General features: G+C 34.1%; 1 protein-coding gene across 14 annotated transcripts in view; it reads right to left on the bottom strand.

Annotated features, from left to right (window-relative positions):
* KLHL4 (kelch like family member 4) overlaps positions 1-13,458 on the bottom strand; it is a 150,357-nt gene extending 136,899 nt beyond the window's left edge. For 6 of the 14 annotated variants that reach the window (XR_011998363.1, XR_011998366.1, XM_072745037.1 and 3 more), the window contains exon 1: positions 12,860-13,196. Coding sequence is in view for 5 of the 14 variants with exons in the window: in XM_072745037.1 (XP_072601138.1) it covers positions 12,860-12,897 (38 nt within the window). In the remaining 9 variants the exon portion in view is untranslated. Of the gene's footprint in view, positions 1-12,859 lie in introns of all 14 variants that reach the window. The other 8 variants (XR_011998368.1, XM_072745041.1, XM_072745042.1 and 5 more) reach the window with 5 other exon arrangements.
* Between the last annotated feature and the right edge of the window lie 873 nt (positions 13,459-14,331).

Genomic DNA, 14,331 nt, shown 5'->3' with positions numbered 1-14,331 from the left:
AAGCAACACAAGCAAAAATTGATCAGTGGGAATACATCAAACCAAAAAGCTTCTGTACAACAAAGCAAACTATCTAGAGTGTAAAGGCAACTAATAGAATGGGAGAAAATATTTGCAAACCATCCATGTAATAAGGGGTTAATAACTAAACTATAAAAGTAACTCATGCAATTCAATATAAATGTAACTTATACAATTCACTAGGAAAGAAACAAATAGTGTGATTAAACAATGGGCAAAGTATTCAATAGACATTTCTCCAAAGATATACAAATAGCCAATAGATACATGAAAAAGTGCTAAAGGTCACTAATCATCAAAAAAATAAAAATCAAAGCCACCTTGAAATATCACCTTGTACCTCTTAGAATGGCTATTATAACAAAATAAAATATAACAAGCACTGGTGAAGATGTGGAGAAATTGGAATCCTTGTACAATGTTAGTAGAAATGTAAAATGGTGCAACTGCTATGGAAATCATTTTGGAGTTTCCTCCTAAAAACTAAAAATATAACTATCATATGATACAGAAATTCCATGTCTCAGTATATATAAAAAATCAAAATTAGTATCTTGAAGAAATATCTACATTCCATTTTCATTGCAGCATTATTCACAATACCTGAGGCATAGAAATAACCTAAGTGTCTCACCAGAAAAATGCATAAAACAATGTGGTGTATACATACAATGGGATATTAGCCTTAATAAAGAGAGAAATCCTGCCCTCTGCAACAACATGGATGAATCTGGAGGACATCATGCTAAGGGAAATAAATTAGTCACAGAAGAATAAAAACTACGTGATTTCACTTATATGAGGTAAACAAGATAATCAAACTCATAAAAATAAAGTGGAGTGGTGGTTTCCAGAACCTGGGGGGAATGGGGAATGGGGAGTTGCTGTTCAACAGGTATAAAGTTTCAGTTATACAAGATGAGTAAGTTCTAAAGATATGCTAAACAACGTTGTGTCTACAGCTAACAATATTCTATTTATGCACCTAAATTTTGTGGAGAGAGTAGATTTGTTTTGTTTCAAATATTTTATTTACTTATTCATGAGAGACACACACACAGAGAGAGAGAGAGAGAGAGAGAGAGAGAGGGAGAGACACAGGCAGAGGGAGAAGCAGGCTCCCTGCATGGAGCCTGCTATGGGGCTCAATCCTGGGAATCCAGGATAACGCCCTGAGCCAAAGGCAGATGCTCAACCACTGAGCCACCCAGGCATCCCAGAGAGGGTAGATATTATGTTAAGTGTTCTTACCACAATAGAAATAAAATAAAAACTAGAATACTTTTATAAAAAATAATGATTACTTATTAAAATATATTCATGAACTGTCTGGAGTCCTGGAATCAAGCACATTGATTAACATATCATAGTTTTTTTAGATTTAAAAATCATAAGTAGATATTCCACAGGTCATGTTGAGTCCTGTATTTTCTTTTTTAGAATTATTTGTTTTAGAAAGAAAGGGAGTGCTAGAGGGGGAAAGAGAGGTAGAGAAGCAGACTCACTGCTGAGCAGGCAGCCCAATGTGAGGCTTGTTCTCACAACCCAGAGATCATGACCTGAGCTGAAATAAAGTGCTGGACACTCAACCAACTGAGCCACCCAGACACTCTGAGTTCTATATTTTCTATTTTTATCACCACACTTTTTTCCTTAAGGTATTGTACCTATTAACATTCTTTCTTTGCTACCACTCATTACTTTGTTCTTCCTGTGATACGGAACTATTTGAGAGGAGAAAAACAAATAGAACTTGTTCCTAAAAGTATTCAAAAACACAAAATAGTTCAGCAAATTATTGGGGGTTAATTTGCCTTGACCTCTAAGATAAAGTCCAGAGTCCTTACTATGCCTTTTAAAGCCTACATAATCTATGCCTGACCTTCATTTCCTGCCTAGTTTTGTGCTATTCTCCAATATATATAATTCAATTCAACCAAAGTTAAATCTATCTTTTGAGTATACTTTCAACTTTCATGCTGCAGTGCCTTTTTGAAAAAAACTCTGTATTGTTCCTCCTACCTAGAATTCATTCTTTCCTATATCTGTATCAAAATCCTATCCAGTCCTTAAGATTCATTTCAAATCATCTCTCCTCCATGAAGTATTCTAATATTACTCTGATCAGACTTATTTCTTGTCTTTGAATGCCAATAGGGCTCAGTCATCAAGCAACTTAAAACTGTTCTTGTAATATACTCCTTTTTTATGCCCTTGAAAACTTTTAAGTGAATATACTTTATCTCCCCAACAACATTATAAGCCTTTAGTGGGAATGAGTACATATTGTTTATCTTGTAATCCTTATAGAGCCTTAAAAAAACATAATGCATACAGCAGGGGTTTAAAAAATATTGAATGAAGGAAACAATAAATTAATACCAACGTCTTAGTTAAGGAACTGGCTGGTTGAACGTTACAACAGACTTCAGACTAAATTAGTGGTGTTGCCTAAGTTTTTATATGACTATTACATATGGAGTTGTTTTTATTAGTGTTATTATAACTACATCATAATCATTAGCCATAAAAGGACACCTAAATGCCACTTGTGCTCACAGCAGTGAGTTTTTCAGGGAAAAGGTGGACAAAAGATTTAACAGTTTCTCTTGAGTAAGCTATTGGTTGTATGGATAAAAACCAATCAATCATGTTAAGGACTTTCTAAACATATTTCCAGGTATAATGTATGGCTACTGAAGAACTAATAGAAATAAGGTGTAAGTAGGTTATGAGGTCTGTATCTTGAATGGGAACATTTGAGAGCATGGAAGAGTAAGTCACTTTAATTTTAACAGAATAAGGAAGTTTAACCAACAGTAACAAAGGATTCTCATATTTTCCCCCAGTGATTAATTTTTAACTAAGTTTTTATTTTAATTCCAGTTATTTAATATACTGTTATATTAGTTTCAGGTGCACATTATAGAGATTCAACAATTCCATACATCACCCAGTGCTCACAACAAGGACATTTTAATCCCTATCACCTATTTCACCCATGCCTCCACACAATTTTCCTCTGGTAACAATCAGTTTGTTCTCTATAGTGAAGAATCTGTTTCTTGGTTTCCATCTCTCTTTTTACCTTTGCTTATTAGTTTTCTTCATTAAATTCCATGTAAGAGTAAAATCATATGGTATATATATATATATATATATATATATATATATATATATAGACTGATTTACTTGGCTTAGAATTATACTCTCTACCTCCATTCATGTTGTTGCAAATGACAAGATTTCATTCATTTTTATGGCTGAATAATATTCATATTTATATATGTATATATATATACATACACATTACTTGTTCTTTATCAATTCATCAATGGGTGAATTGGATTTCATTATTTGGCTATTGTAAATAATTCTGCTTATAAACATAGAGGTGTAGCATTCTTTTGAATTAGTGTTTTTGTATTTTGGGGGTAAATTCCAAATATTATGATTACTGGATCAAAGGTACTTCTATTTTTAACTGTTTGAGGAATCCATACTGTTCTCCACAATGGCTGCCCTAGTTTGCATTCCCACAGGAGGGTTCCTTTTTTTCCCCACATCTTTGCCAACATTTGAGGTTTCTTGTGATTTTATTTATTTATTTTTTATTTTTTGGCCATTCTTACAGGTGTGAGGTCACAGGTGTGAATATCTCATTGTAGTTTTTATTTACACTTCCCTGATGACGAGTGAAGTTCTTTTTTATATCTCCTTTAGTTGTAATGTTAGATTGTTGTTTTTAATTTTTTCTTGCTTATTGAGATAGGCTTATATTACTATTGATTTCCCTCTTAGAACCACGTTTTGCTGCATCTCAAAGGCTTAGGACTATTTTGTTTTCATTTTCATTTATTTCCATGTACTTTTGTATTTCTTCCTTGATTTTTTTTTTTTTTTGGTTGACTTATTCATTGTTCAGTAACATGTTATTTAACCTCCATGTATTTGTGGTCTTTCCAGTTCTTTCTTTCTTTCTTTCTTTCTTTCTTTCTTTCTTTCTTTCTTTTTTCTTTCTTTCTTTTTTCTTTCTTTCTTTCTTTCTTTCTTTTTTTCTTTCTTTCTTTCTTTCTTTCTTCTTTCTTTCTTTCTTTCTTTCTCTTTCTTTCTTTCTTTCTTTCTTTCTTCTTTCTTTCTTTCTTCCCTTTTTGTTTATTTGTTTGTTTTTCTTTTGGTTGATTTCTAGTTTCATAGTGTTGTGGTCATGAGAGATGTGTGGTATGACTTCAATATTTTTTAATTTGTTGAGTGGCCTAATTTTTGTGAGTGGACTAGTTTTGTGGCCTAATATGTGATCTATTCTAGAGAAATTCAATGTACACTTGAAAAGAATGTATATTCTGCTATTTTAGGTTGGAATACTCTGAATATATCTGTTTAAACCCATGTGCTCATTTGTGTCATTCAAAGTCATTGTTTCCTTTTATATTCTCTGTTTAGACTATCTGTCCATTGACATAAGTGGGATGTTAAAGTCCCCAAGTATGCTTGTGTTACTAACTATTAGTAACTCTGTTAATCCCTGTTTTATGTACCTAGGTGCTCTCATGTTGGGTACATAATCATTTACAATTGTTATATCTTCTTTTTGGATTCTCCCCTTTATTATGATATAGTGCCCCTGCTTTATCTCTTGTTACATCCTTTGTGTTAAATTTTGTTTTGTCTGATATAGGTATTGCTACCCTGGCTTTCTTTTGACATCCATTTGTATAATAAATGTTTCTCCACTCCCACACTTTCAATCAGTAGGTGCCTTTAGGTCTGATATGGGTCTCTTGTCAGCAGGATATAGATTATTCCTGTTTGTTTGATTTTTTTGTTTGTTTGTTTGATTTTTAATCAATTCTGTCTCCCTATGTCTTTTGATTGGAACATTTAGTCCATTTATATTCACAGTAATTATCAATAGATATATGTTTATTGCCATGTTGTTACTTTTTTGTGGTTGTTTCTATAGTTTGTCTCATTCTTTCTTGCTTCTTTTTCACAGTTTGCCGGGTTTCTTTAGTGATGTACTTGGATTCCTTTCTTATTCTTTGCTTATCTCTTACTAGTTATTGAACTACAATTACCATTAGTTGGTATATAACATCCTCTACAATCTGTGTATATTAATAGTTGCCCTGTCTTTACTCCCACCCCCACATTTTATGTATATTGTGTTATATTTTATATGTTTTTATTTTGTGAATCCCCTGACTGATTTTACAGATAAATATATCATATATGTATATATACACATATATAAATATGTATATATATACATACTCACATTTATGTTCTTTTTCCCACTCAGTTCTCTTTAATATTTCTTGTAGGTTTGGTTTAGTGCTTATGAACTCCTGTTGTTTCTGTTTCTTTGAGAAACTCATTTTTCATTTTACTATTTTTTTTTTTCTGAGAAACTATCTTTTTGTTTTCTATTCTAAATGATAGCCTTGCTGGATAGAGTATTTTTGGCTGCAGATTTTTCTCTTTAAGCACTTTGAATATAACATGCTATTCCCTTGTGACATGCAATATTTCTGCTTAAAAACTTACAGATAGCTTTATGTGATTTTCCTTGTATTGAACTCTTTTTTCTTGTTATTTTTAATTTTTTATCACTAATTTTTGCCATTTTAATTACTTATGTCTTGATATGAACCTCCCTGGGTTGATTTTTTGGGGGATCTCTATGTTCCCTGGATCTGGATATCTGTTTTCTTCCCCAGATTGGAGAATTTTTCAGCTCTTTTTTCAAATAAAATACCTTCTCCCTTTTCTCTTTCTTCTTTTTCTGGGTTTTCTACAACACAAATTTTTTTTTTCTTTTTTTTTTTTTAATTTTTTTTTATTTATTTATTTATGATAGTCACAGAGAGAGAGAGAGAGAGAGAAGCAGAGACACAGGCAGAGGAAGAAGCAGGCTCCATGCACCGGGAGCCTGACGTGGGATTCGATCCCGGGTCTCCAGGATCGCGCCCTGGGCCAAAGGCAGGCGCCAAACCGCTGCGCCACCCAGGGATCCCCACAACACAAATGTTTTTATGCTTAATGAAGTCGCTCAGTTTTGCAAGACTATCCTCCATTTGCTTATTTTTTCCTCTCATTTGCTCAGTTTGGTTACTTTCCATTGCTCTGTTTTATAGGTCATTAATTCATTCTTATGTTTCATCCCCTCTGCTATTTATTCTATCAAGTGTATTTTTAATTTTATTTATTGTGTTCTTCATCTCTGATTGGTTCTTTTTTATCTCTTTGTTAAGGGTCTTACTGATGTCCTCTACTCTTTTCTCAAGTCCAGTGAGTATCTTTATGATCACTGCTTTAAATTTTCCATCAGGCATATTATTATATACATTTGTCTTAGGTTTCTTGCTGTGAATTTGTTCTATTATTTTATTTGTGATATATTTCCCTGTCTCCTCATTTTGTATAACTTTCTGTGTCTGTTTCTGTGTGGCAGGAATGCCAGATATGTTTCCTGATCTTGAAGGCAATGGTCTTATGGAGAAGAGTTGCTGTAGCAACCTCCAGTTCAGTGTCCCCTACTCCCTAGGACCTGGCACTTTAGGAGTGACTCATGTGTGTTTTGTATGTCCTGTTGTGTTCCGGTTGTTTTTGCCTTCAGTCTGGTTATCTGAAGTCTTTTCACCTGTTGTAGGCAGTGTTTAGTCTCTAGTAAGTGTGGGGTGCATTTTAACAATGCATAGAATAGTCTGCTTGCTAAACCTGGAACCCCCACTACCAGTATGGGTTGGACTAAGTGGCTCTGCACAGCATGTGTGGTCGGGGCACGTATTGTTACAAGATGCATCTCAGGCTTCTGCAGCGCCCACTGCTGCTGTCACAGTTAATGCTATGGTGACTGTAGCCACCAGGTCTAAGGCCCCACAAAAGGCATGGGTCAAGAGAGGGTACTGGTAAGGTTTGTGCTGGTATTTTGGGGAGGGAACCCATGGCCCTGGGACTGAGGAAAGGTGATTGAAAAGGGTGAATCAGCTGAAGGGTCAGGAGGTCAGGGCTTTGTGTGAGCATGTTAGGTAGTGAATGTGGGCACAGTGCTCATTCCTAGAGGTGGCTGTGTGTTTACCCTGAGGGGCAGGAGGGGAAATTGCTCCCTACCAGCTACTTTGTTCCTAGAGGGTCTCTCCGATATCCTTATCTCTTCTGGGGTATGCTCTGCAATGAGTAAGTCACTCTCCCTCCCATGTGACCCAAGTATTTACCTAACTACTGGTTCTATAATATATCTGCTCAGGGTGTTTGCATACTGCCTCTTTATGGGCAGGGACTCAGCTTCCTAAGACTCTCAGAGCTCTTCCAGAGCCAAGTTCATTGGTTTTTAGAATTCCAGGGTTTAAGTCGTACTCATTGTAAGAACTCATGATATTCAGACACTCTCACTTTTAAAGCCACATGTTATGGGGGTTTGTCTTCCCTGTGAGGTATCTCTGGTGTTCACTTTCTTGCCTTTCACCATTCTCCTGGCTCCCTCCTGTCCAGAGAGGACCATAGTTCATGTAGACCTCAAATGACATCTCCACCTTTCCTATCTTCTTTAATGTGACCTCTTCTCTACCTTTGGTTGTGGAGCTAATTCTGCCAATCATTGGGTCATTTTCTGGATTGTTTACAATGATATGTTGTCTAGTTGCATCCATGGGATAAGAGGAATTTAGGGTCCTCCTACTCTGCTATCTTCCCCTATCTCCCCTACTTCTGATAGTTTTAATAAACATGATCACTGGCATTGCTCTCTTCCAGTGTCAATTCTAGTAATATGTAAATATTATATCTATATATTGGTTTGGAAAATACGGTATTATTTTACTATGTTTCAGAGTAAAATCTCATGTAATGCTTTTTGTTTTAAATTTCAGTAATACCTGTTTCATCCTAAAATATCAGGTATCTGAAAACTACTTGATTTCAATGTTGTCACTTTAAGTTACCTTATCTTACATGGTTCTTTTTAAGCATATTTACAAAAATCATATTTCTTGACCACCAGGGTTATGCATTTTCCATTCTGTTTAGTAAAATTAAAATATGAATGGAATAGTTTCACCATGAACAGAATATATTAATGGCTGGGGCACCTGGGTGGCTCAGTCAGTTGGGCATCTGACTCTTGCTCTTGTCTTAGGTCTTGATATCAGGGTCATGAATTCAAGCCCTACATTGGACCCCATAATAGGCATGGGGTCTACTTAAAAAAAAGGTTTTAAAAATTAGAATATACCTAATTGTTATATTTTTCATTTTAGAATGGAGGGTTATTTTTTATATATAAGGAAGCTTGTCTTGATATGTGATATTGAGAGATAAACCATAGACAGCAATGTAAAGAGGTGAGGGGAGAAAAGTTTATGCTTCATTTGAAAGCACCAGTAAATATATGCCATTTCATTAATATCTATGGTGTACTCAATGATTAAATTTAAAAATACTATTAGTTTATTATTATACCCAAGTATGATCTTATTATTTGCTATGCCCTTAAAAATTGGTTCACACCAAATGATAACCACAATCCTTATGATCAGGATAAAACTAGAAATTGCATATAGCTTTTAGATGTTCTCATAACTTTAGCTGCCTTCCATACAATGCCTTTAGGATATTATCTTCTTACCAATGTATAGGATTTTTGCATGGAGGAGGTAACAGCCCACTGCTTTTGATTTAATACCTTTTTAATCAGTTGCCCAAGAACAAAACTAAAGAAAATAAATAAGTTCTTACAACTGGGTGGTCTTCTAGTATTGATTATTGGAATCTATATACTAGGATAGCACTTGCTAAAGTGTTGTGCTTTTTTACATAAAAATTGCTACAGTCCAATAATTGCATAGAAAGTCTCCATAAACCCCATTCCCAGTTTCTACTATTATTATTTTATAATAGTATGACACTTTTGTTATGATTAATTAACCAATATTGACACATTATTATTGGCTAAAATGCATTCTTTATTCAGATTTCCTGTTTTTACCTAAGGTATTTTTTTTCTCTTCCACATCACATTTGTCATGTCTTCATAGGATCTTCTTGATTGTGACAATTTCTCAGACTTTCTTTTTTTAAAATTTATTCATTCATTTTACAGAAAGAGAGAGAGAGAGAGCAAGTGAGGGTAGTGGCAAAGGGAGAGAGGATCCTCAAGATGACTCCCACCTGAGCATGGAGTCTGATGTGGACCTCCATCTCAGGACCCTGAGATCATGACCTGAGCTGAAACCGAGTCAGCCACTCAACTGACTAAGCCACCCAGGCATCCCTCAGACTTTCTTTTTTTGTGTGACATTAATAGTTTGAAGATTACAAACCAGGTACTTATTAAATGTTCCTCTATTTGGATTCATTTGCCGGCTTTTCTCGTAATTAGACTGGGGAGCTTATAGGTTTTGTGGGAGAAAAGGACAGAAATAAAGTACCATTCTCATCACATCATACCAAGGGTATATACTGTCAAAATGACTGAGTACTCCTGTTGTTAAACTTAATTACCTGACTGAGGGAGTATTTGTCAGGTTTCTCTACTGTAAATTTACTCCCTCCCTCACCTCAGCAGTTCTATACTGTATTGCTTTTAACAAAGAAGTCTATGTACAGCCCACACTTAAAGCACAATATTTCACCCCCACCTCCTTGAAGGCATACTATGTACATAAATCATATGGAGTTTTTCTGCATAATACATATGTCTCTATTCAATCACTTGTTCAAATCGATATAGACTTATGAATATTTTTTACTTTTGTTTATAATGAAACAATATTTTATTTTGTTGTTAAAATCATTCTGGCTTTGGTCAATGGGAGCTTTTTCAGTTTGTTCTTTTGTCCCTTTGATGTGACATAGCCCCCATCATTATTTTTTGAGGGCTTTCTTACTTTATGGCACCACAAAATGTTCCAGGTTTATCTTGCAGATTATGACATTACAACTTGAGTTTGATTGTTTTTTAATTCGGGCCTTATTGTTCCCCATTCTTCCACCTTGATTTCATTTTTTTTATCTTTAAATATGAATTTTACACTGATATGCATATAACACTACAAGCAATTTTTCCTTACAAATTCATAGGAAAGACATCAATAAGATTATTATTAAGAAGATGTCTTACAAAAATCAGAAAAAAGACAGACAAATTTAAACAATAAACTTTAAAGTATAAGTGACTGGACATTTATGAGCTGTGTTACAGTTTGATATTAATATGTTGTTCTTGAGGTCACATATTAAATAGTACAACACATTTTGTCTTTTAGTTCTATTTCCAAATGCAGAAATGAAATAGTTGCCTTTCAAATATCAGAAATAACAACTATAGACATGCTTAATCATAATATTTAAAGGAATATGAACCTAACATATTGTTAGATCTCTAGATGGAAAGGAGTCCCCAATTTTTCAAATCTTAAACACATTTTAGTTAATTTTAAGTTAAATGAATATGCAATACTACACTGATAGAAATGAACCATGAGAACCAAGGTACCTCATTCTCAAGAATGAGGTTGTAAGTAACAAAGATTTAAAATCATCCAATAGTTCCATCACTAAAATTGTTTGGAATCATTGCACTAATATTAAATTATTTGTTAAAATGTTCTAAATTTAGTAAAATGATTAAACAATTTCTATAATTTTGTACAGTACATTTTAAACCATAGGCAAAGGTATTTAACCTTAAACTTTCTATAAACTACAAATTGTAGTTTGTTCCTTATTTCCTTTTTAGTAATAGTTTCTACTGAATAATGCAGTATAAAAAAATTTGCTAAGTGAAAGACATCAGATTGAGAAAAACAAATATGTGAATCTACTCATTCACAATTAGAATCTAAAAACAAATGAATAAACAAACAAAAATCAACATATGTCTTATAAGAAGCATGATCATAACACACAGTTGAAATATTTGTTCTGGCTTTTGGAATGCTAAGGATGAAATAATGAAAAGAAAGGACACTTAAGGTAGTTGTAATGAAGCAAAAATGTAGAGTTAGTAGACAACTAAGACAAAAAATGATAATGACTGGCTATTGGTATGTGCATATTTACAATATGGGATCATAATACAGTACAGTTCCTAAAGGAAGTACATATTTACAATTCAAGTACATTGGAATATATTTGGGTTTATAAATATTCAAACCAATATATTAATATACCTATTTACTTTTTTCTTTCTCCAAATTTTTACTTAAATTCCACTTAGTTAACATACAATATAATTAGTTTAGGTGTAGAATTTAGTGATTCATCACTTATGTACAACTTTAACACTTTGGATTTAATATCCAATAGGAATAATTGTAGGTTATTCAATTATGTTGCATGTTAATAATTTAGTCCTACATCAGGCTCCCCGCAGGGAGCCTGCTTCTCCTTCCCTATGTCTCTGCCTCTATCTATTTATTTATGAATTAATAAATAAAATATTTTAAAAATTGCAACCTACTAACTCAGAAGTTATATAGCATTTTCTTGGGTAATCACAAAAATATCTAGGAAAATTAGTATATACACTATTTCTTAAAATGTCTGTATCATGTTCAATCTAATATTATACTTAATGTCATTTCACAAAGTCTTGTGCATGTTTACATTATAACAAGAAGACTGAGTTCCTACAAAAGCATCATTTTGCACAGTTGATTGCCATTTCTCATGTTATGTTGCTTTTTCTACTGATATTATGTTTTGAACTTATGGAATCAAAGAATTGTCAGGCAGATAAAAAAAAAACAAAAAGAAACCTTTTTTGGGGGGAAAAAGAAACCTTATATCTAGAAGCACATTTACCAGTCCTCCGTACTTATATAGAGACACAGTACAGGAAATAAATAAAGATTATTTCCAAATAAATAAGCATAGCTTCATGTTGAACTATTATATAATTTAAAATATATCAAAAATATTTATTTTCCTATGGCTCTTTCACACTTCAATTATATTGTCAAGGTCATCAGTTGTGTATACATATATATGGGGAAAATAAAATCTGGTATGAAGAAAGAAAACAAGTAAGAAACTACTAGGTTGCTACTTTGGACGAGATTAGAGTACAGAACATAATTTTCTTCCATTCAAACAGTACTAGTAGACACAAAAATAAAGACAAACTCAAATATTTTATGAGCTATACTGTCATTTCTTATTTCCTTTAATGTCCTGAAATAGCTGACATGTTCTATTTCCTATGTTCAGATATTGCTGCTATAAGCACCATTTCATTACTTGCTTTATGCAAAATATTTTCATGATTGTAAATTACCTATGAAATGAATACTACTTAAAATAATTATCAAATGCCAAATTAAGCTGTTCTTTACTATCACATAAAGATGATGTATTTATTGGGTGTAAATACAGTAACTGTGTACTGAGGAACAGATAAGAATATGCTGAGCAATGAGAGCTTTTGTTTTGTCAGAACTGCCCTCACTGAAGTCAGAAAGAGTTCCTATTTATGTGATTTATTACACTGGCACAGAGAATCACAAGTATATAAACATTGAAGCCACAGAGGATATTTCCAAAATTTAGTAATTATAATAATCATCTCTTATTACTAAAACAGAAATCCTAACAGAATTGGAATGGAATCCGAAAAGTGAACTCACAACACTAAAACATATTTCCTGTTAATTATCAAAACATATGTGAAATTACTGCTTTCCTTTATAGACTTAGAGGAGGGGGTTTCTTATAAACCCTGATTGGCTACTTACAAATTCAGATAATTATAGCACTTTTATTTAAACACTAAATGCTAGTTGTAGAGAATAAGTTAACCTAGTCTACAGTTTTCAGTTATGTGACTGAAAACTCCTACCTTGTTGTAGAATCTTCTGTATTATCATCAGCAATCATCTCCAAATCTTGTAAGTGTTTCTCACAGTCTTCTTTAAACAAATTCTCTTCTGAAACTGATTTAGGAGTATCTTCATTTGCTCAAAGATGTTCTATCAGGTTTTGTGAGTGCCAATTCTGAAAGGCTCTTTGATGGTCCGGCCGGTCCTGGCACTGGTGTTAGTATGTTGGGGTGGAAAGGATTGTTTCTTTTTTTTTTCAGTCTGTTTCTGTCCTGAGCATGGTTGTTCAACCTGCCCTGAACCCAGTTCCCTCTATGCTCATATCCTTCCTGTTGAAGGCAGTTAGTTTACAGTGTTGGGCGACCCTTGAGAAGAATGACTAAATCACCACCAGTGCAGCCTTAGGATCTGTTTCACATGAAACTATTTCTTGCCAGACACTGACATTGTTGCAAGAGGAAAGACAAAAGCCTTCTCTTACCAAAAGGAAATGGGGCCTTTGTTATCTCCTGTTTCTCTGCCTCTTCTGCAGAATTAACAAAAGCTTAAGCGCTGAGCGCAGTCTTTCTTGCTTTCCTCCCTTCCCCCACTGCCTGTGGTGCACTCTAGCTTTCTAGTTGAAGCAGAGAACTGAAGCTAACAGTGTAGATGGGAACTCACACTGACAGGATGATGAGATCAGACATTAATGTAAATCAGTTTAGCATAGGAAAGCAGCTACCACAGCACACTGCAGCTGCTAGATTTGCAGGCTCACAGCCCTCCCACTCACTTGCAAATATCTAACCCAGCTTCTTACTTACCCTAAATACAATAGTTGTGGTTTAAAAGCAGACAAGTAAGCAAAAGCAATATTTAAACTCACTTCCTGGGATCCCTGGGTGGCGCAGCGGTTTGGCGCCTGCCTTTGGCCCAGGGCGTGATCCTGGAGACCCAGGATCGAATCCCACATCGGGCTCCCGGTGCATGGAGCCTGCTTCTGTCTCTGCCTCTCTCTCTCTCTCAATCTCTCTCTCTCTCTGACTATCATAAATAAATAAAAATTTAAAAAATAAATAAATAAACTCACTTCCTTCTATATTCCCTCTACTCACCCCACCCTCTGCCAGATTAGCCCACTTCTGAGAATATGCCACTTTGTCCTAGAATAATTTGTAACAGGAGATTCATGATGATCTTTTTTCAGGTCATTTTGGAAATTTTTATAGGGTTCATTAAGGGACAACATTTTGTCATCAGTCCTCACATGCAGGTTTATAATTCACATCAGTCCTCTCATGCAGCTTTGTAGCTATTTTCACAAAATATCTAAAAAATGTTAATGGTCTTACATTAATATTTGCTTAAAATCCTGAACAGTTTCAGTAGAATAAGAAAGTGTTGGTTACCCATCACTAAAGACTCCCACACCCCACTAGCGAAAGTATTAATAGTATTTTAAGTCTATACCTGAAGGAAGAGAGCAGCGTTTTTCTAAGCTGGTTAGGTTAAA

The sequence above is a fragment of the Vulpes vulpes genome, chromosome X (assembly GCF_048418805.1).
Source record: "Vulpes vulpes isolate BD-2025 chromosome X, VulVul3, whole genome shotgun sequence".
Taxonomy (NCBI): domain Eukaryota; kingdom Metazoa; phylum Chordata; class Mammalia; order Carnivora; family Canidae; genus Vulpes; species Vulpes vulpes.
The sequence above is the reverse complement of the archived record's forward strand: the minus strand, read 5'-3'. Positions and strand labels throughout refer to the sequence as shown.